General features: G+C 36.0%; 1 protein-coding gene across 1 annotated transcript in view; it reads left to right on the top strand.

Moving 5' to 3' along the window:
• Window positions 1-24,157, top strand: part of CD2AP (CD2 associated protein) — a 139,784-nt gene that overhangs the window by 91,410 nt on the left and 24,217 nt on the right. The window contains exons 12-13 of the mRNA XM_053668282.1: window positions 18,423-18,588; window positions 19,745-19,887. Of these exons, the coding sequence (XP_053524257.1) occupies window positions 18,423-18,588; window positions 19,745-19,887 (309 nt within the window). The remainder of the gene's footprint in view (window positions 1-18,422; window positions 18,589-19,744; window positions 19,888-24,157) is intronic.

The following is a 24,157-nucleotide window of genomic DNA, read 5'->3' as shown; positions in this document are numbered from 1 at the left end:
CATACCGGGGTTGCAGGCTGGTTCCCTGCAGGCCAGTTCCCAGCAGGGGATGCACGAAAGGCAACCATACATTGATGTTTCTCTCCCTCTCTCCTTCCCTTCCCCTCTAAAGATAAATAAATAAAAATCTAAAAAAAAAAGTTAAACTATTTCTTTAGTACTCAAGATGTAGTACTCAATCACAGTTATTTCAAATAATGTATAAGAAAACTAAGCATACAGTTATACTTCTATTATTTTTGTAGTGCTTCAGTTGAAGTAAATTTTAAAAATTTCTTAAGGATAAATGTGTTATAATTTAAAACATGGAAGTGATTTATTATGTATTGTTTGATTTTTTTACTGCATTTATTTGCCATGTAAACTTAGTTATTCCAAGCTGTGTATTTTATTTAAAAACATTACTTATTTTCTGTCATTATTTATTAATTTGGAAAATATACCTCCTTTGTACAAAAAGATCTGGAACGGTTATATCAGGTAGATGAGGCTATATATATATACATGTAAAACTTGAATACTATTTTAGAATGGTTTTGTTTCTACTGCTTGTGTTTCTCTTACCTAAATTGTGGCTGACTTCTCTTAACTAATTTCTCCTACTTTAGTTCCTTGTCCGGTTTTTATTTTACCTCTTTGCAGGACTCATTTTTTTAATAGACTTTTTTAGAACAGTTTTATACTGAAGTAAATTTGAGCCGAAAGCAAAGTCCCTGTATACTCCCTGCCCCCACACGTACACAAGCTTCCCCACTATTGAAAACCTGCACCAGAGTGGTGCATTTGTTATAGTCAGTGCACCTCCATTGTCACATCATTACCATACAAAGAGTATAGTTTTCACTTCTAGTATTGCACATTTTATGAGTTTGGACAAATGTGTGATTTGACAAATATATACTTGTGATAATATATAGAATAGTCCACTGCCCTAAAAATCCTCCCTGCTGTACCTTTTCATTTCTTCCTTTTCCCAGTCCCTGGCAAATGCTGGTATTTTTATACCCTCTATAATCTTGCCTTTTTCAGAATGTCATGTGGTTGTAATCACACATTGTGTAGGCTTTGCACATTGGCTTTTTTCACTTGGTACTATGTCTTTAAAGTTACTTCAAGTCTTTTCAGACTTAAATGGTTCATTTCTTTTTAGAAATGATTAATATTCTGTTGTTTGGGGCCATTTACCTACTGGAAGGGTATCTTGGTGGCTTCCAATCTTTGGCAGTTATGAATAAACATCTCCATGCATGTTTTTGTCTGTACATAAGTTTTCAGTTCGCCATGTTAAATGCCAAGGAGTATTGTGAGATCATAAGGTAATAATATTTTTAGTGTTCTAAGAAATCACCAAACTCTTCCAAAGTGTATACTGTTTTGCATTCCCACCAATGATTGAGAGCTCCCATTGCTCCTCATCCTGGCTAATATTTGGTGTTGTCAGGAACTGATCCCATATTACATTTTGTTACCATCCTCCACCATTTTTACTGGCTAAATGCAGCAACCACACTCTTTTTCCTGAATATGTTGTTCTCCTTCATAGCTTTAATTATTTGAGCTCTCCATGGAAGGTTTTTGTATATTATCTTTTTTTTACATTTGAGAATTTTTTATTTATGATGTAAAAATAAGTTGTACTTAATAAAAACATTTTTTAATATCAGATTAGTCCTTTGTGGTATCACCATTGTTAGGTCCAATTCTTGGATCACTAGTACTTGGTTACAATATCTGTCCTACATGAAACTCAAGTACAAAGATATGTAGAAGTATGTTGCTGACTTCATCATCTGTATTATGATATTCTTTCTATTGTCCTCTCCATCAAGTACATAATATATTAAAATTCAAATAGTAACTTCTCATGTTTTCTGAAATCAGTGAGTTGATCTTATAATCAAAGTTGATGGAGATGCATTTTTATTACAGTTATCTCCTCAAAACTCTGGCCACAATGAGTAGCAGGGACAGAATTTTTCCTCCTGAGTTACAAAAACTAGGAAAGTGGACAAAATGTCAAAATATTTGATACAATTTCAGATACTGAACAACAGGTAGCATAGGATCATTATCACTGAGAGTTTTCAAGGAAACCAATGAAGCCTAAAATTATCCCCAGCTTATTGTATAGAAACATTTTACAGGCAATAGGAAAGAGGAAGCCAGACAGAGCTTAGCTTTTCTGCAGAGTTGAGAAGATTGGGGTTTAGGGAGGCCGGGCAGCTATAGTTTGTGGGGCAGAATGCCAACATGCAATTGTTTTACAAGTGAAACAAGACAGAGAGCACTGAGAGATCATATAGAACTTACCATGAGGCTTCCTTTGGCTGAGTACTGGATTACGTACATGTAAGAAAATTTTCATAGCTGGACAGAGAAGTGCTGGAGACCATTTGGTGAGGCAGTTTCTGGAACTCACAGAAAGTTTGTTCCTACAGGCCACAGTGGAAAGAACTCATAAGGAATTGGATAGATTTATAAAATGGTATCTTCTTTTACTAAAAACTAATCTGCACCTACCTTGGAAACAGATGAAGCTAACTTTAGAACACAGTTCAGTAGAATGTGGAAGAACACAGGCATACCTAATTTCATTGCGCTTGGCTTTATTGTGCTTCACAGATGTTGCATTCTTTTACAAATTAAAGGCAAGATCCTCCACCAACAAAGATTACAACTTGCTTTATGGTGGTGTTTGCTTTATTGTGGTGGTTCGGAACTGAATTCACAATATCTCCAAGGTGTGCCTATATAACAACATGTAGCACCAAAGAGTATAAAATTCACATTGTCCATTATCTGGTCAAAAATTACTGGTTATATTGAAGGACCCCTGACATAGTCAGTGGTGTGGGGTCTCACTATAGAAGTGGATGGTGGGCTGAATGGAAGAGTGTGAAAGGGGAAGAAGTGGGATAACTGTAATAGCATAAACAACAAAAGATTTTTAAAAAACTACTGGATAGGCAAAAAAAAAAAGCAGGAGAAAATAGTAACTCTATAACTCAAAGAAAAATCAGTCAATTTAAAGACACTTAGAAATGGTAAGATAATAGTGGAAGTAGTAGTAAGGACATTAAAACAGCTATTATAAATGTATTTCATGTGTTTAAGAAAGTAGAAGAAATTTGGACATGATGGTGAGAGAAATGGAATATATAAAAAGAAAATCCAAATTGAAATTTTGTGGACAAGGAGTACAATATCTGAAATGAAAAACACTAGGTGGAATTTCCAGGAAATTGGAGAGAAGAAAATATTAATGAATTAGAAAATAAAACAATAGACATTATCTAAAATGTATAGGAAAAACATCTAGGAAAGAAATGAACAGAGTTTTAGTGACTTGGGAAACAATATAAGTTGATTTTACTTATGTGTAATTGGAGTCCCAGAAGCAATGGAGAGACAGTAGAGATAGGACAAAATATTATAAGAAGTAATGGCTGATAAAATTTCAGATCTGATGAAAACTATAAGCCCATAGATCCAAGAAGCCTAGTGAACTCCAAGCAGAAGAAACATAAAAGGCCCTGGCCTGGTAGCTCAGTTGGTTAGAGCATCCTTCCAATACACCAAGGTTCTGGGTTTGACCTTGGTCATGGCACATACAAGAATCAATTGATGAATACATAAATAAATGGAACAACAAGAAAGAAACCACCTTAAGGCACATTTTAATAGATTTGATTTAAAAAGCAGTGACAAAGAGAAAGGCATAAAGTCAAAAAGAAAACTGTCAGCCTTGACTTGTCTACCTAGCAAAAATAGCTTTTAGGAAATGGAGACAAAATAAAAACTTCCACACAAAATCTGAGAGAACTCATGGCCAACAGATTATATATGCTACATAAGAAATATTACAGGGTTTTTGTTTTGTTTTATTTTGGAGAAGGAAAATAATGCTATAAAGGTATTCAGATATACACAAAGTAATGTGCAATGCCAGAAGTGGCAAATATGTGAATAAATAGAAAACATTTGTTTTCTTACTCTTAAATCTTAACACTACAACTCTTCATTGAAAAGACTTTAAAATTGATTTTAATGTGTTGGTTTCAGAGTTTAAGTGTGCACATACAAGAATTGTTTTACAAGTGAAACAAGACAAAGGAATAATGAGGGATACATTCTTAAATTTTTTCAAAAAGGTCTCATTGACCTCAAATGGCTTTAATAGATCTAGTGCAAGGAATAGGGAAACTGGATTGGTTCTCTTTTTTTAAATTTTTATTTGATTGATTTGAGAGAGAGAGAAACATTGATTTGTTGTTGCACTCATTGATATATTTATTGGTTGAGTCTTGTATATGCCCTGATCAGGGATCAAACCCACAACTTTAGTGTATTGGGACAACACTCTTACCACCTGAACAGCCTGGCCAGGGCCAGGGCCAGGGCCAGGTATAGAGCAGAGTTCTACCCTTGTTCACAGTCCACAGAGCAAGCTTTTTCAAATAATGTCAGGGACCACATTAAGGAGCCTTCGCCTTCTGACAATAAATACAGTATTTCACCAGTATGTATGTTCATGACTTTTATCTCTTATGATCTTAATTGTACAGAAGATACCCTTTGAAAGGCGCTGCTGTGTTTGGGAGGGGAGAAAAGGAGCTACTGGAAAACATGCAACTGGTCTTCCTACCTTTGACTCTTAAGTGAAAATAATCATGGGATACTTTTAAAATTTTTAAGAATGGGATTTTTTTAATCTTCACTATCTACTCCTGCCCCAAGCTGCTATGTGTATCTTCTCAAACCTACTTAGCAGTTTTTTGCCCCCTATTTTCTCAGAGGTACCTTGAATGCCAGCCACACTGTTCCTCAGCAGAGTGATACTGTCAACACTCTGGAGTACAAATTTTTCTCCCACTTTCTAGAAAAACTTTACTTAGACATACCTTGCATTAGTCTACTTTATTCTTGGCACCCTTTCTCATCTTTGGTATGAAATATGTATGACAGGAAGAGATGAACTTATGTTTATTTTGGAGTGCCACACAGGGAGGCATATAAATGTGTAGGATAGAATGCAACAGGAGCTCTATCAGGCTTATAAAATCAATTAAATTGTACCAGGCACATCCACGGGAAAAGCATAGTAGACTGGTGAATCCTAGCCTGGTTCCACTTTTTTATTTTTAGAGGCAATGAATCGATACTCACTTTACCTTGAGGAGCATTTCTTTTAGAGTTTCTATTTAAGAAAGTAGGATCAGTCTTCTTAATTTTCAGTTGATTTCCTAAGCAGAATATAACCAGATAATAAAACCCTCCAAGCAGAAACTAAGCACCAATATGTTTATAATGGCATCTGGTTTCGTAATTAGCAATGGGAGGGGAGAAGTGTGTTGATGCGTATTCCTTCTTGAGTTTTTTGGTTGTTGTTGCTTTTTAATTTCTGCATCTAGCAGAGATTTTAGCCTGACATTAAATGGCAGCGAGTTAGAATTGCTAAGAAGTTGTAGTAGTCACATGGTAGAATTTCAGTGATTGAAGGTGTAATTGGCTGATTTCTGGGGTTTTCAAGCTCAGTAAATCTTACCCTATCTCCTTGAAAAAGTTTGGGTTTCTACTGACTCCTTAAAACTTTATCTCTTATAGAAGGTCATGTGGCTGCTGACAGTTCCCTTCCAAAGGGGTAGGAGCATGATTAAGTCACTCACTACTTCACTAATCTAAAAATTAATAAGAAAGGACTGTCAGAGTTCAGTCTTGTGTTATCTTATTCTTTCTTTACATATTTTATTTATTTGTTTGTTTGTTTATTTTTAGAGGAGAAGGGAAGGAGAAAGAAAGAGAAACATGAATGTATGGTTGCCTCTCACGTGGGCCCCAATAGGGACCTAGCCTGCTACCCAGCCTGCTATTCAGACCTAGCCTGAATATGCCCTGACTGGGAATTGAACTGGTAACCCTTTGGTTCTCAGTCCATGCTCAATCTACTTAGCTACACCAGCCAGGGCTGTTACCTTATTCTTAATATTCTCAGCCATATACATAAAAGCTTCAACCACTATGTGAATACTGTAGCTTCCCAGTCAGTGTTTGGTTGGGCTTATTTACATTTGTTGCTTTCTTTGTACTTCCATTTGTTTTTATTTTATACATTCTGTGTAAAATATATATTAATACATAATTTTCTTTATGGAGAACCTAATGGGGGAAGATGTTTTCTCTGAAAAATGTTTTCCTCGTTCTTGAAAGATATTCTGCCGTTTTGGATTCTAAGTTGCTAGAAGACTAGTTCCTGGTATATTACTGAACTGCCTTAAATAGAAGTCTTGACATATCTAGTTTATAACTTTTCTTAGGAGCATTCACCTTCAGTGAGCCAGTAAATGGAATGCTTAATTTATAGAATAAAACGTTTATGAAAATTTTATTAAAATGTATAAAAGTTTATGATAACAAAGGTGGATTTTCCAATTTATTTGCTGGCTGTGGATTCTTAAATCAGTATTCTTCACATTGCAGAATGTTAGAAATCAGTGATCACAATATGCTTTTAAATTGTTACGTACTCTCAAACCTTGGTATAATACACTTTACTGAGGAATTTAAATCAAGGTACATATTTTTAAGGTCATTTAAAGTCATTTATTATTGGAGGTACTAAACTCAAATGCCTTTTGATCTGTGACACAATATGTAATACATGGACAATGAGTTGAGAGCTGTGGCAACACTCTGTTGTATTTTATATTTAGTGTGCTTACCAAAAGGAAAATGATACTTATCTCTAATGTTCTACAAAGAGCATTTTGATATGTCACTCTAATATGTCACTTCACATTGAACCTAAAATAATCTTGACATCTTAAGAAGCAGCAAATTATATTTATAACCACACCTGAAACAGACTTAACAAATGTTAAACATACAATAACATAAATTTAATCAGTTATGTATGACGTAACTTGCTTCTGCTAGTTACTAGGAAGATTTAAAATTATTTTTTCACTTTTGAAAATGATATTCTGACAATTGCTAATTGAAGACTTAATAGGTATTAACTATTGTGATTCTGCAAAGATGTAGAAAATAAACGGAACGTGTTGACTAGAAAAGCAGAGGTGAACTTCTGGTCAAGATGAAGGCGTAGGCAGAACACACTTCACCTCCTTTCACATGAGAAGGATTACAACTAACCACAAAACAAAATACACCTAGAGCTGCCAGAAAGTCTAACTGTGTGGAAGTCCAACAACCAAGGATTTAAAGAAGACATATTCATCCAGACGGGTAGAAGGAGCAGAGACAGGAAACCGGGACAGAGAGGATGTGGTGTAGGAGCAGCAATGAGGCAGCAGCTGTGGAATGGTCAGTCTCACATTAGGGGTACATGGGGAGCGATCCACAAACCAGACTGTACATCCCAGGGTTCCAACACCAGGAAAAATAAAGCCTCATAACTTCTAGCTATAAAAACCAGTGGAAGTGGGGGTGACAGAAGAAACTGCCAGTCTCTCCACAGGGTCCTCTTAAGGGACCCACACCGTCCTAAAATATACACAAACCCATCCGCTCTGTACACAACTGTGGAAACAGCTTGAGGGGCACCAGTTGCATCAGTGACTGGAAGCAGGGCAAGTGCCAAACAAACCCATAGCAGTTAGGCAGGGCTTTGCCCTCTCTCCTCCTCCCCCATATTCAAAGCCAGGAAGTGGGTTGCCCTGCCCTGGCAGTTACCTAAGGCTCCATCCACCCCTGTACATGTAACAGGTGTGCCAAGACCAAGAGTTAAAGCAGCTCTACCTAATACACAGAAACTAACACAGGGAAGTTGCCAAGTTGAGGAGGCAAAGAAACGTGGCCCTAATGAAAGAACAGAACAAAAACCCCAGTAAAAGAACTAAACAGAGATGGCCAATTTATCAGATGCAAAGTTTAAAACACATAATAAGGATGCTTAGAGATCTCACTGAGTATGGCAAAAGCATAAGGGAAGACATGAAGGCTACACTAAGTGAAATAAAGAAAAATCCACTGGGGACCAATAGTGAAGGGAAGGAAGCCAGTATTCAAATCAGCAAATTGGAACATAAGGAAGAAATAACCAGAATAGGAAGATAGAGACTTCTGCCAAGATGGAGGCATAGGTGGGGACGCCGTGCTTTCTCACACAACCAAGTTTAGAGACAACAAAAGATTAGCAACAGAAAACACAGCCAGAACACAGAAAATTAAACTTTTCGGAAGTCTGATAACAACGAATTCTTCAGCCTGACTGGTAAGAGGGGCGAAACTAGCAGCTGGCAGAGCAGGGTTACACAGGAAAACTCAGTCAGAAGGACTCAGGTGAGTGGATCCCAGGGGTGGGGTTGCAAAGGGCAGACCCATTGAGCGACTGGCGACCCAGCGAGGGCGCAGGGCAGCGGGTTGACTGTGGTCGCGCATTCCTGCGCAGATAGACCAGCGAGGGAGTGGGCAGTGAGACGGGACCAGCAGGCCTCAGTGGCAGGAGGCAGCAGAGGATGCTGCCATTTCCCGGCTCTGACCCCACCCCCACATACAGCATCACAATCCAGTGACCTGAGTGACCCTGCCCTGGTGAACACCTCAGACTCCGCTCTTCATACTTAACGAGCTTGAGCAAACCAAAAATGGCTCAGGAAGATCTCAAAGCCCCCAGAGCCCATAACTCTTAAGTGACGAAGAAATAGCAAAACTTTCAGATACACAGTTCAAAACACTGGTGATCAGGATGCTCACAGAACTGGTTGAATTTAGTCACAAATTAGAGGAACATATGAAGACTAAACTAATTGAAATGAAGGGAATTCCACAGGAAACCAATAGTGGTGAAAAGGGAACTGGGACTCAAATCAAGGGAGTGAACCAGAAGGAAGGAAAAAATTACCAAACAGAAAAGGATGAAGAAACAAGAATTCAAAAAAAATGAGAGACTTAGGAACCTCCAGGACATCTTTAAATGTTCTAACATCTGAATTATAGGGGTACCAGAAGGGGGAAAGGAACAGCCACCAGTAGAAAACTGCTTTGAATAAATAATAAAGGAGAATGTCCCCAATCTGGCAAAGGCAATAGACTTTCAAGAAATCCAGGAAGCTCAGAGAGTCCCAAAGAAGTTGGACCCAAGAAGGAACACACCAAGGCACATCATCATTACATTAGCCAAGATTAAAATGAAAGAATCCTAGAAGCAGCAAGAGCTAAGGGGACAGTCACCTACAAAGCAGTCCCCATCAGACTGTCAGCTGATTTCTCAAAAGAGACCTTACAGGCAAGAAGGGGCTGGGAAGAAGTATTCCAAGTCATGAAATCCAAAGACCTACATCCAAGATTGCTCTATCCAGCAAAACTTTCATTTAGAATGGAAGGACAGAAAAAGTGCTTCTCAGAGAAGATCAAATTCAAGAAGTTCATCATCACCAAGCCCTTATTATATGAAATGTTAAAGGGACTGACCGAAGAAAAAGAAGATAAAAAAGATGAACAGTGAAAGGACAGCAAACTCACAGTTATTAGGAACCACACCTAAAACAAAAGCAAACTAAAAGAACAGCTAGATCAGGAGCGGAAACATAGAAATGAAGATCTCATGGAGGGTTAGCAACAGGGGAGTGGGAGGAGGAGAAGAGGGGAGAAGGTACAGAAAATAAGTAGCATAGACGGTAGGTAGAAAATAGGGGGAGGGCAAGAATAGTATGGTAAATTATAGAATCTAAAGAACTTGAGACACATGGTCATAAACTAAAGGGGGGGAATGGTGGGGGTGGGGGTGTGCAGGGTGGAGGGGAATGAAGGGAGGAATAGAACAACTGTAATGGCATAATCAATAAAATAAAAATTAAAAAACAAACAAAAAAAAGAAATAACCAGAATAGAATGAAGAAACAGGAATTCAAAAAAATGAGGACAGGATAAGGACATCTCCAGAAGTGTCAACATCCAAATCAGGGATGCCAGAAGAGGAGGAAGAGCAAGAAATTGAAAACTTACTTGAAAAAATTATGGAAGAAAACTTTCTTAATTTGGTGAAGGAAATAGATATGTCTAGGAAGCACAGAGAGCCCCAAACAAGTAGGATCCAGAAAGGACCACACCAAGACATACCACAATTAAAATGCCAAAGTTAAAGGTAAAGAATCTTAAATGCAGTAAGAGAAAAGCAGAGAGTAACCTACAAAGGAGTTCCCATAAGACTGTCAGCTGATTTTTTAAAAGAAACTTTGCAGGCAGGACGGGACTAGCCAGAAGTATTCAAAGTGTTGAAAAGCAAGGACGTACAACTTAGATCACTTTATCCAACAAAGCTATCATTTAGAATTGAAGGGCAGGTAAAGTACCTCCCAGACAAGGTAAAGCTAAAGGAGTTCATCATCACCAAGACTTTATTATATGATGTGTTAAAGGGACTTATTTAAGAAGAAAATATCAGCCCTGGCTGGTGTAGCTCAGTGGATTGAGCACAGGCTGCAAACCAAAGGGTCACCAGTTTGATTCCCAGTCAGACCACATGCTTGGGGCATGGGCCAGGTCCCCATTGGGGGCCACATGAGAGGCAACCACACATTGATGTTTCTCTCCCTCTCTTTTAACCTCCCTGCCCATAAATAAAAATAAATAAATAAAATAAATAAAAATAAATAAAATTAAAACAACGTTAAAAAGGCAACAAATTCAAACTATCAACAATTGAATCTAAAAAACAAAAACAAACTAGACAGATCTCCAGAACAGAACCCGAATCATGGATACAGAGATTATCTGGAGGGATATCAGCAGGGAAGGGGAAAGAGGAGAATGGGAGGAAGATACAGGGAACAATAAACATAATTGGTAGGTACAAAATAGGGGGATGTTAAGATAGTGTAGGTAATGGAGAAGCCCAAGAACTTACTGCACAACCCATGAACATGAACTGAATGGGAGGATTGGTGGAGGAAAGGGGAGTAACAGGCAGAGGTTGGCAAAGGGGGAAAATTGGGACAACTGTAATAGCATAATCAATAAAATATGCTGAAAGGAAGAAGTGAAGCGAAGGTGATTCTACAGAAAGAACATGAAAAGAATAAGAGAAAGGATAGTATATTCAGGAAATGACTATAGGCAGCTTGGAGGAATTTTGAGAAACTAAGGTAGAAAGGTACAGTTCTCAGTACTGGTGGCATATAGAATTACCTGGATGTCTAAAAAAATATGCCGATGCTTAGAATCCTCTACAAAGTTTTTTTAGGGTAGGACTGCGGTATTTATAAAGCTTTCCACATGATTCTAATCTGAAGACAAAATTGAGAATTACTTGTATAGTTCATGGAAGGCCTGTCAATGGTATGAGGAGTGTGGTATTTGTTCATATCTTGCCCTTCTTCGAAAAGGATGTAAAGTAGTGAGAAGGGTTTTAGAATTTATCCTATAGAAATAGATAAAGTATATATGTATGTGTTTCCCTTGAATATGTGTATGTCATATACAACACATCATCTTAATGTGTTCCAATGCTTTTGCAATTGAAAAAATACCCAGTTTATAATAGTACAGTCCCCCACTATAACATATTCCTAGAATACTAGTTTTTTTTCCTTCACATTTACATGGTATAGTACTCTCTCCCTGAGATCCTATCTCTCTTGTACTCCTTTCAGAAACTTTTAGTGGCTAAATCATTTTTTCTTCAGGTTTCAATAATGATATCCAGCTTAATGTCATCTCCGATTCATTTTTTAAAAGTTACTCTTATCTAAAAGTAGATATAACTCATTGTTGTATGTCATGTATTAGTTTAGATGTTTTTTGTTACTTTCTCACATGTGACTAAACTTCATTGAGGCAAAGGGATAGGGAGTGTGTGTGTGTGTGTGTGTATGAATCTTTTTTTGACATTGGTTCTGTAGTTCCTTGCACAATAGGTATATAATGAATAGGTATATGCAATATTTATTATGTAACTTAAACATGTGGCATGTTCAGATACATTTTTCTGAAACTTCGTTCTCATGCTATTTAGGTAGGTGTAGTAGTGATATACATAAAAGGAAGTTGGGATGTTTTAAGAGCACAGAGCAGACATATCCTTGTTCAAACTTACTTACACAATAAGGAAACAGTCTTAGATAATTGCAAGTCCAGAAGTAGGAGTCATCTGACTTCCCCTCCCCTCAAGTCTATAATTTTATAATGGACCTGGATTATATCTCTCTCTTCATTCTGCCATTCTTAACGTCAACTAAATTAATTCCCCTTCTGGTGACAGTGACAATTAGGGCAACATGATTTCTTGTCTGTTTAATAGGAAAGAGGGAAAACCTCTCCACAACCATGGAATGTAAGTCCTTTTCAGTTTTTTGGACCAACTTTGGACACATGTGCACTCTTAGACTGATTAGTCTTGTAAAAGAATGCTGTGCACTTTACTGGTTTGGTGTAATCATATAAAAGCAGGGTATATTTGTGTGAACAAAATATATTATCTGCTAAAGATGCTGAGATATATTAGGCTCTACAATAAGGAAGGTGGTTTAGGTTTTACATTTCATACATCTTGTTGAATGATGGCATCCCAAGGATTGTGAGGATGGGGAAATGAGGTGGGTATGAAATAGAGACAATTTCTGGAGGAAAATGTGCATGATTTTAGCTTTTGACAGGGAATTTGATATGAATATAGAAAATACAAGATGAACCTTTGCTAAGAGTTTGCATTTATACATAATCAAGAAGTATTGTGGATCCCAACATTGTAAAATGCAAAAAATACTTCCCTACATACACTTTGTTGTAGTCTTTCTGCTAGAGACTAAAGACAAAGATAATCCTCAAAGCAACCAGAGAATAAGACATACTACTTTTAAGCAAAAATCAGATACTTGCTTCTCAGTAGGAAAATATGGAAGCCAGAAAACAGTGGAATGATGTCAGCAAAGTGTTAAAGAATGTAACTGCTGACATAGATTTACATTGCCAGTGAAAATATCTTCAGTAAAAAAGATGAAAGACATTTTTAGATCAATTAAATCAAAAAGAATTTATTAACACTAGTATACTACTGGCAGTATTAAAGGATGTTACTCAAGCAGAAGAGAAATGATTCTAAATGTAAGGTGGGAGATGCTGATATGAAGAACAACAGAAAAGCTTGGATAGATAGGTGAGTTTAAATACTGACTGTGTGAAACATTAACGGTGTCTGCTGGACTTTCATAGACATAAGGGCACGGGACCACAAGGGGTATAAATGGAGTTAATGTTTTAGCCAGTAGGAAATTTAAATGTGACTTTAATAAGGCAAGGATATGTGTCGTCATCTCTAGGCAACTACAAAAATAGAATAATGTATAGGTTGTAAGATAATAGTAGGGAGAATATAAAAATACAAAGAAAGCTAGAAAGAGAAAATGGAAACAGAAGAAGCAAGAAAAAAATAACAAATATTAAGTAAGTACAGAAAATATAAGTGGGCTAAATAGTCCCATTAAAAGAAATAGAGAAAATTAAAAAAATTAAGACTGAAAAAGAAAAATAAACCCAGCCATATTTTGTTAGCAAGAGACTTAGCTAAGTGATAAGGATTCAGGAAGGATTAAGTTGAAAAGATAGGCAAAGATATTCAAGGCAAATGTCAATTGGAAGAAAGGTGGTCTGACTGTATATTAATTGCTGACAAAGTCATCTATAGTAAAGAAGGAACATTATTCAATAAAGACATTTAATTAAGTCCATGTGACTTATAAAATAGTTGCCATTGTATAGAAAAGATAAATAATGTTGGTTAACTGACATTTATATATAAGAAGTGAATAAATAAATCCTAGTCCCTGTCTTACATAGTACACAGATTTGAATCCAGAAATAGTTTGATAGGTGCTTGCCTTATGACCAAAGCTGCACTGTTAAGTAGGGGTAAAAGACATTTATTTCAATAAATGACACTGAATCAAACTAACTCCACCTTAGAAAATACTTAAGGGTCAATTAATTCCATGTTGATTGTGCTGTGAATTTTCTAAAAGGTAATAAATATAAGCAAGTATTTGTATGACCTTGGAGTAGGGAGGATTTTTTTTTTAAGCCTCACCCAGGGACATTCTTATTGATCTTAGAGGAAAAGGGAGGGAGATAGAGATGGAGACAGACAGACAGACATTGATGTGAGAAACATTGATCAGTTGCCTCCTATATATGGACCTGAACTGGGGATTGTATTCACCCTGACAGACCAAATCCACAACCCAGGCATGTGCCCTGACCAGGAGTCAAACTGCTACCTTTCAGTTTACCTGACGTCACTCCAACCAACTGACCCACACTGCCAGGGTGGAAGGATTTCTTTAACAAGATAGATAAGGTAACTACTGTAAGGGAAGAGGTTCATTGTATTACATTAAAATAAGGAATGCCTATTACAAAGACATTAGGAGGATGCAAAGTTGTGGATATACATACATATATAAAATTCCTACAAAGACAGTCTAAAAATGTAGTTAATAGAATTGAATAGTGACTTTGTCAGTATGAAAAGTTACTCAGTTTCATTATCAGAAAAGGAATATAAATGTAAACCAAAGTAAGGTTCTCACCAAGATGGGTGAAGTTTTTGTAAAAGACTAATAATACTATATGATAGTGAGGACACAGATTAGCAGAACTCTCATACACTGTTAGTGGGAACATGTATTGTTATCTAATACAAAGAACTAGTTTGAATCTATCATATCCTGTTATCCAGCACTTAATTACTTCTAGTTATAGACCCAGCAGAAGTGTGTGCTCCATAATATGCACCAAAAGATTCATTTTTTTAAAATTAAGTTTATTGGGGTGATATTGGTTAATAAAATTACATAGGCTTTAGGTATACAGTTCTATAATACAGTATCTGTATATTGCCAAAAGACTCATTTGAGAAAGTTTTTTTATAGCATTATTTATATTGACTCTCAGTTGGAAGCAACACAAGTGTCTACTAGCAGTTGAATGCATAAATAAAGTATCTTCATACCAGAATACTACATAGCAACAAGTAAATGAATTAGAGTTTCACATGGCAACATGAACCATGTATTGCATTGATGTAAAATTAAAATATGCAAAAGTGACCTACGGTGTTAGGAGACACCTTTTGATAGGAGCAATAGACTAGTAATTGAGGGAAGAGGCACATGGAGAACTGTAATGTGGCTAATGTTCAGTTCTTGGCCTGAGTGGTGGTCACTCGGGTGTGTTCATGTGATGACAGCTTCGAGAGCTTTGTGATGACTGCTTCTGAAAATATGTTCTATTCCAGTTTGTCACTTCGGGGGGATACATATAGGTATATTTCTGTATCTCAAAATCTTCAGAAAGTAGATTCAATTAAGAATATATTGCTATTTTTTGATACTATGGTGTTGGGGTTTTTTGTTTTTGTTTTTTGAGGTATCTCCAAATGATTGCTGATAAATAATGGAATATTTTATTTTTCTGTCAAAATTTCTTGTAATCATTCATGCTTTGGTACCAGTATCATTACTTATTTTTTTATTCTTATTCATGCAAAAGGGAACTAACACAAATCTAAATCAATAAATGCTTGTTACATTGTTGGTGATGTATTGCTATGTCTATAGTAAACAAGATAGGACATATCCAGTTATTTTGCTATATTTTTTTAGCTGCTCTATAGTTATAGCAGTTTTTAGCGAGAAATTTTTTTTATACATTTAGATAATTCCTCCTTTTAACTCTCTGAATTATCATAATATCTGTGTATTACACATATCTTTGGGTGTTTGGTTACCTAGCAATAAGATGTCTTTCTGAAATGCAATTTTTTTCTTATTTTTGGTGATTTTCTAGTCAAATTCTTATTGAATAGTCACATGCAAAACAATGATGTTGACCCCCCCCCACCTCATAACATATACAGTATTTGACTGGAAGTTGAATATTCACTTAAATATAAGAGATATAAAATTAAAAGTCTTAGGAAAAAACAACAGGTAAGTCTTAATGACCTTGGGTTTGGTAGTGGATTATTAGATGTGACACCCAAAACACAGACAACAAAAGAAAAATATTTAAATTGGACTTCATTAAAATTAAAAATTTTTTGTGCATCAGAGGACATTATTGAGAAAGTGACCATTGTAAAGAAAGTGAAGCAAGAGACTACAGAATGGGGGAAAATATTTGCAAGTTCTATATTCAGTATCTAGAATATGTAAAGTGTCCAGTATCTGGAATCTATAAAGAACTATTAGGTCTCACCAGCAAAAAGACAACCCAATCAAAACATAATCAAAAAACTGAAATAAACATTTTTCTAAACAAGATACACAAATGGCTTGCAAGCACATGAGATGTTTATTGTCATTAGGGAAATGCAAGCCAAACCACAGTGAGCTACCACTTAACACCTACTCAGATAGCTATAATAATAAAAAATGGAAAGTAGCAAGTATTGGCAAGAATGTGGTGAAGGCCTGACAGAGGTGGTTTAGTGGGTTGAGTGACATCATCCCACAAAGCAAAAAGTCATTGGTTCAGTTCCCCATGGGGGTACATGCCTGGGTTGCATGTTCGGTCCCCATTTGGAGCACACACATACCAGAGGCACCCAATCCATGCTTCTCTCCTCCTCTTTCTCCATCCCCTTTCCTCTCTCTAAAAATAAATAAGTAAAATCTTTTAAAGACAGAATATGGTAAAATTAAACCCCTCCTATATTGCTGTTGCAAATATAAAGTGTTTCAGCTGCTGTGAAAAAAATTGGCAGTTCCTCAACAAGTTAAACAAAAAATCATATGATTCAGCCATTCCTCCAAGATATACCCAGAAGAATCAGAAACAAGTATTCAAATAGTTCTACACAAATGTTCTTAGCAGCAGAATTCACAGTAGCCAAAAGGTGGAAACAACCCAGATGTCATTAAACAAATGGATCGTGCTGTATTTATGGATATTATTCAGTCACAAAAAGAAAAAATGATACCTGCTATTGTGTTGGCCAAAAAGTTCATTTAGTTTTTTCCATGTGGTGGTTCTAGTAGTGCTATTTGTCTTTAACTTCATGTGAAGCAACTTTGTTAGATGGTGTTGTGACAGCTCTCGTTATCACTGTGCATTTGAAGAAAAAACATCAAAATGAATGAATTTTTGTGCAGCCATTGTAATATTGAAGATGAAAGAAGATCTATAACATTTTTGACATAATTATGTTTTATTATTCCAAGAAAGGTAAAAATACAACTGAAACTCAAAAAAGATTTGTGGAGTGTATGGGGAAGGTCCTATATCTGATCAAATGTGTCAAAAGTAGTTTGCTAAGTTTTGTACTATTGACATGTTGGCCAAATAATTCTTTGCTGTGGGGCTGTCATATGCCTTGGAAGATGTTTAGCAGCGCCTCTGGCTTCAACCCACAAGAAGCCAATAGCGGGAGATAGGAGATAGCTGACATACTCAAAATATCCAAATCAATAAGGTTATTGGTAAAAATTAAAAATGTGTTTATTTTATGGGAAAAACTAAACGGACTTTTTAACCCAGTGCAATACAGGTGAACCTCAGAAACATTATTACGCTACATGAATTAAGCCAGGTGAAAAGGTTGCATATGGTATCATTCTGTGTATATATAGAATAAATACAAATATAAAGATAGAAAGCAGCTTGGTGGATTCCAGGGTCTGGGTAGAGGAGGGAAAGGGGAGTAACTGGTTAAAGAGAACAGAGTTTTATTTCGTGGAGGGATGAAAGGGTTTTAGAAATAGGTAGAAGTGGTGGTTGCAAGACATTGTGAACATACTAAATGGCACTGACTTGTCCACTTTAAAATGGCTAATTTTATGTAAGTTAAAATCTGGTACTCAAATACATTACAGTCATATGTTAGTTATATAACAAATCAATATAGTACAGTTGATTTAATAATGAATATGAAGCCAAAATAGGAAAATGTCATTAATTAAATTTCTGATACCATAGTGAGAATTATAAATATAAGCCTATAATTATCTTATCTTTGACTAATCAGTCTAGCCTTAACGTCTCTTAACATTTTTTAAAAATTATTGGGTTAAATAATGCTAGAATTCTTACACATTTTCAGTTCCTTCTACTTCATTTTCAGAAAGTGATCTGGATTTATTTAAGTCCAGATAGTAGAGTAAAATCATGAGTGGTTATATTTGAATAGGGATACCACCGCTAAGAGCAAAGGATGCCTGGAAGACAATAGAAGCAAACGTTATTTGTATATCATAAGCTTATTTGTGGTCCCCCACCCCAACAAAGTAAACTTTTTTAGATATTTAGGATTACCAAATTATAACTTTAAAATAGATAAAACAGTATGCACACAAAAGTAATGTCTTTCATCTGTTTCATACTTTTTCAGCCTGACATTAGCTTTAAGCCATAGAAAAACTAAACCGTTCCCATTTTTGATAACTTATTAAATGTTTTTAAATAATCAGATGAAAAATCCATGCTGGAACAGAAACCTTCTAAACCAGCTGCTCCACAAGTCCCACCCAAGAAGCCTACTCCACCCACCAAAGCCAATAATTTATTGAGATCTCCTGCAACAGTATACACAAAGCGACCTGAGAAACCAGTTCCTCCACCACCACCTGTACCCAGGTAAATTTTACCTAATTTTAAGTTAGTTTATTAATATACAGTATTTTGTCATGTATAATGCATACCCATGATTTTGGCCCCACTTTCAGGGAAGAATTGTTTCATTTTAACTTTCCAATTAAATTATTTATTTATATTTAGATACTTAGTTTTTGTATTATAAAGGAATTTAGTGTTTATTTTTGAACAGATACAAGGTACAAGAAATTTTATGTACTAGTAACAAATTTACAGTACCAGTTTGACGCTGCTCCAGAATCCCGGTCTTCACCTCCTGCTCCACCTCCAGTCACTTTGGAGGTTTCCCTGGCGTTGCCTTCTTCTGTCTTGTATCTGAAGAAGCTTTTCTTCCTGTTGCCTCCAGTCTGATGACACTCTCTGTGGGAGGAGGCCCAAAGTGTCTCTCAGCAGCTCTGTTGCCTTTCTTTTTAGCATATTTAATAACTTTTAGCTTAAAGTTTGCAGTGTACAAAAAGTTGTGACGTTTTCCAATAATTTCTCCAACCTAAAGTATGTGAAGAGAAATGTTGTCCTGTTCACCCTATGGTAGTAAAATTGGCATCACCTATCTTATCAAATGGGTAACAATCAGCACCATCATTTATCTTAACAAGTGGATAAGAAACAGCATCATTTGTCTTATGCTGTCCATTGAATCGTTGGCTAAAACTGCTTTTGTTACACATTTGTTTAATGTTCAACAAAACCGATTATCTGATTATCACATTCCAGGGCATTCTTTTGCATACATTTATCGTTACTGCTTTCTAAAGTTACACTTTTAAGGCATAAACATAAATAAAAGAGTTAAAACATTTATATAGAAACGGAATTAGTGTTACCCAGGTATAACACACATCCTTATTTTTCCCTCAGAAATTTGGGCCAAAAAGTATGCATTTGTGCCTTTCTGAATCTCAAAGTAATTTTAAAAGTATTTGTTTTCCCTGTTTTTTTCTATAGATTTCAATAATTTTCTGTTAAGTATTTTATACTTGGTAGCTGTTAATGTTTATGAAAATCATTTTATAGACCACAAAGAAAAATCACTATTAATCTCTAACATCTTTAATATCATTAATTAATTGCAGTGCTAAAAAATGGTCATGTTTCACATGTAAATGATTTTTTTTGCCTCTGATTTGTCTCATTTCAGGATTAATGGGGAAGTGTCTACCATTTCATCAAAATTTGAAACTGAGCCAGTATCAAAACCAAAGCTAGATTCTGAACAGTTACCACTTAGACCAAAATCAGTAGACCTAGATTCATTTACAGTTAGGAGCCCTAAAGAAACGGGTAAGTTACGTGTAGAAAGGTGGTACAGTAAAAAAGTTGCCGATGTAGTTTTTGGAATGTGTTAAAAATAAATTTTTAATGCAATTTTGTGTGCGGATAGATACAGTAGAATTTAATTAAAATTTCTTTAAAATCTGTGAAGCCAAGTAGAAAAATGTAAGATAAATGGACCAAATATTTGTGATGCACATAAGCTTTCTTACCGGTCAGAGGACTAAGGTGGATAGTTAGAGTTCATCCATTTATTGTTCTGTTCCTTCCAAATAAAATGACCACACCATTTAAGTCAGGGAGATAAGAAGACATTTTAGTTTTAAAGGTTTAAAAATAAAGAAATGTGATATAGACTTTCAATACTAGCACTAGATTACATTTAAGAAGACTTCTTATTTTTTTCCATTTAATTCCAATGTACTTTTGTTTCCAGTTCAGGCAAATCAGGTTTTTGTGGCTTTACTGTCTCTACATATCAGCAGATTTTACTTCTTTAGCTAAATGTTGTTTCTTAAGTTTTCAGACTGATTTTTCGGCCTGTTAATTGTCTTTATTAGCCTTAAGTCTTTTATACCTTTTAGTTCTAAAACGGAATGCTTGAAACAGAGGAAGTTTTGAGTAAGATCTCACTCTTAAAGCATTATTCTACAGTACTTTGAATTTGGTTTTAGTTTCTTTTTACATTTTCAAAGTACTTTCTCACTTATGTTCTTATCTTTACAATAACTCTTAAGAGGCAGATGCTAATTTTTCATATTTTGCATCTAAGTAAAGTAAGCGAAAGGCATATCAGACATTCAAGATCACATAAGCCAGAGAGAATTCTTTAAATCTGTTTATACTGCATACTCTATGAAATATTTTTTAAGTCTTAATATTTTAAATATATATACATTTAAAGATTTTGTTTGTTTGTTTAGAGAGAGGGGAAGGGAAGGAGAAAGAGAGGGAGAGAAACATCAGTGTATGCTTGCTCTTCACATGTCCCCAGCTGGGGATCTGGCCTGCACCCAGGCATGTACACTGACTGGGAATCAAACCAGCTCCCCTTTGGTTCACAGGTCCATGTTCAATCCATAGGGTTACACCAGCCAGGGCTATAGTTTCTAATTTTAGTGTTAACATAAACTCAAGGTCAGTTACACTTAGATTTTAAAAAATATTTTATTTATTTACTTTTAGAGAGAAGGGAAGGGAGAGAGAAAGAGATGGAGAGAAGTATCAATGCATGAGAGAGAAATCAGTCGAGTCACCTCTAGCACGCCCCCAGCAGGCCTGGTCTACAACCCAGGCGTGTGCCTTCAGTGGGAATTGAACTAGGGATCTTTTGGTTTTCAGGCTGGTGATCAGTCCACTGAGCTACACCAGCTAGGGCTCCACTTAGGTTTTGTTTGTGGGGTTGTTTTTTTTCCCACTTCTTATTACCTTTCAAATTTTTTCACTTGATTTTGTCCTTCTTTTCAGTCTGCCCAGTAGCAAAGCTTTGACCCAAACATGGCCTCCTGCAGTTTTTTAAATTTGAATGTTTTATAGATTATTTCATCATGTATTTTGGATTCTGCCTGTTCTGAGTGAAGCCACCTTCATTACTAATTTCTGGAATTTAAGATGTTGATTGTATTTCAGAGGTATTCACTCAAATATATTCATTATGTTTTTATATGATGAACATAATTTGTTTTCACTATTAGTTAAATAAATCAAAACTTTTTGTGTTTTTAAAAATGCTCTTTCTATTAAGGTTAGTGGTAAAAACATAATTCTATTATTGTTTTCTATTTAATATAAAATATAGCTAGAAGTGTGTTTTAAAAAGTAATAGTTGGAGAAATAAAAGGTTAAGTGCAGTTTTAACTGGAAATCAAAAATTCATGGGCATTACATTTTCAGTTTCCACACTTTTTCTGTGATCTTGATTGGAAGTTTTAAATTTTGATGAGTCTCTTTCAAACTAAAGTAGTAGTAATATTTAGAGGCTCTATATTTTCTGTACTTCATGTCATTCTTTGCTATATTTCTAGTAGAAATGACATCTAAGAGTATAAAACTATTGATTTAAAAGTTCTTCTTTTTACTTTGTCTTTGGTCCTAATTCTTATATTACATTAATAGCCAGTATTTGATTTTCATTAAAAACTAAAGAGGCTTTGTGGAACCGGGTTTTAAAATTTTATTTTTGGTTTTTTTTTTTTAATCAAATGAATAAGGGAGTAGAGATGCTGAGATATATATGGTCAAAAAAACTAACAGACTGACTGGCTATTCTCCTTTATTCCTTTTGCCATCAGGGTACCCTGGTGTACCATACTTAATACCCTGTAATGTTCAGAAAATGCGAATTTTGGAAATTGAGTTTATCTTAAGTGTGACAAGTATTTACTAAGAAGTATTCTCTCCACAGTATTGTTGTGGGCACAAGTAGTGTGTCAACATAAAAGGCATAGATGCTGACAACAAAATGCTTATGTCTTTGACCTCAACTCAGGCCATTCCTTGTTTCTTTTTTTTTTAAGATTTTATTTATTTATTTTTAGAGGAAAGGGAGGGAGAGAAACATCACTGTGTGGTTGCTTCTCATGTTGTCCCCTAATGGGGACCTGGCCCTGGCCAGGCATGTGCCCTGACTGGGAATCAAACCTCGATATTTGTTCAGTGCTCAATCCACTGAGCTACACCAGCCAGGACTAAGGTTTAAAAAATTTTAAACAGCGTATCAATCTAGCCCTTTAACGTAAGTTTCAGAAAAATTTTAAGAAATAGATAAATCTCCTTAGGGTTTTATTATGATGTAGTAATAATTTCAGGTGAAATGATATAATAGAAAGTATACTGTGACCTTGCTGGTAAAATACATGGGTTATAAATTATTAGCTGGTGGTCATTATTTTTTTCTTATTTTTAAATATATTTTATTGATTATGCCATTACAGTTCTGTTTTCCCCCTTCATTCCCCTCCATCCTGAACACCCCTCCCCCACCATTCCCCCCTTTAGTTTATGACCACATGTCTCAAGTTCTTTAGATTCTATATCTCCCATACTGTTCTTGCCCTCCCCCCTATTTTCTTCCTACCATCTATGCTACTTATTTCCTGTACCTTCTCCCCCCTTCTCCTTCTCCCACTCCCCTGTTGCTAACCCTCCATGTGATCTTCATTTCTATGGTTCTGATCCTGATCTAGCTGTCCTCTTAGTTTGCTTTTGTTTTAGGTGTGGTTCCTAATAACTGTGAGTTTGCTGTCCTTTCACTGTTCATCTTTTTTATCTTCTTTTTCTTAGGTAAGTCCCTTTAACATTTCATATAATAAGGGCTTGGTGATGATGAACTCCTTGAATTTGATCTTCTCTGAGAAGCACTTTATCAGCCCTTCCATTCTAAATGAAAGCTTTGCTGGATAGATCAATCTTGGATGTAGGTCTTTGGATTTCATGACTTGGAATACTTCTTTCCAACCCCTTCTTGCCTGTAAGGTCTCTTTTGAGAAATCAGCTGACAGTCTGCTGGGAACTGCTTTGTAGGTGACTGTCCCCTTAGCTCTTGCTGCTTCTAGGATTCTCTCCTTCATTTTAATCTTGGCTAATGTAATGATGATGTGCCTTGGTGTGTTCCTTCTTGGGTCCAACTTCTTTGGGACTCTCTGAGCTTCCTGGATTTCCTGAGAGTCTTGCCTTTGCCAGATTGGAGCAAAGGAAACCTTTATTATTTGTTCAAAGCAGTTTTCCACTGATGGCTGTTCCTTTCCCCCTTCTGGTACCCCTATAATTTGGATGTTGGAACATTTAAAGATATCCTGAAGGTTCCTAAGCCTCTCTTCATTTTTTTTGAATTCTTGTTTCTTCATCCTTTTCTGTTTGGTCATTTTTTCCCTCCTTCTGGTCCACTCCTTTGATTTGAGTCCCAGTTTCCTTTCCATCACTATTGGTTTCTTATGCATTTCCATTCATTTCAATTAGTTTAGCCTTCATATGTTCCTCTAATTTGTGACAAAAATCAACCAGTTCTGTGAGCATCCTGATCACCAGTGTTTTGAACTATGTATCTGAAAGTTTGGCTATTTCTTCATTGCTTAGATTTATCGGCTCTGGGGCTCTGAGTTGTTCTTGAGCCATGTTTTGATCTGTTCGTGCCTGTTACATATGAGGAGCAGAGCCTTAGGTGTTCACCAGGGCGGGACTACCCAGGTCACTGGTTTGTGATGCTGTGTGTGGGGGCGGGGTCAGAGAGGGACAATGGCAGTCCCCTCTGCTGCTTCCTGCCACTGGGGCCTGCACGGTC

The sequence above is a fragment of the Artibeus jamaicensis genome, unplaced genomic scaffold (assembly GCF_021234435.1).
Source record: "Artibeus jamaicensis isolate MK-2021 breed Jamaican fruit bat unplaced genomic scaffold, CSHL_Jam_final contig_484, whole genome shotgun sequence".
In the NCBI taxonomy this organism is placed as follows: domain Eukaryota; kingdom Metazoa; phylum Chordata; class Mammalia; order Chiroptera; family Phyllostomidae; genus Artibeus; species Artibeus jamaicensis.
The sequence above is the reverse complement of the archived record's forward strand: the minus strand, read 5'-3'. Positions and strand labels throughout refer to the sequence as shown.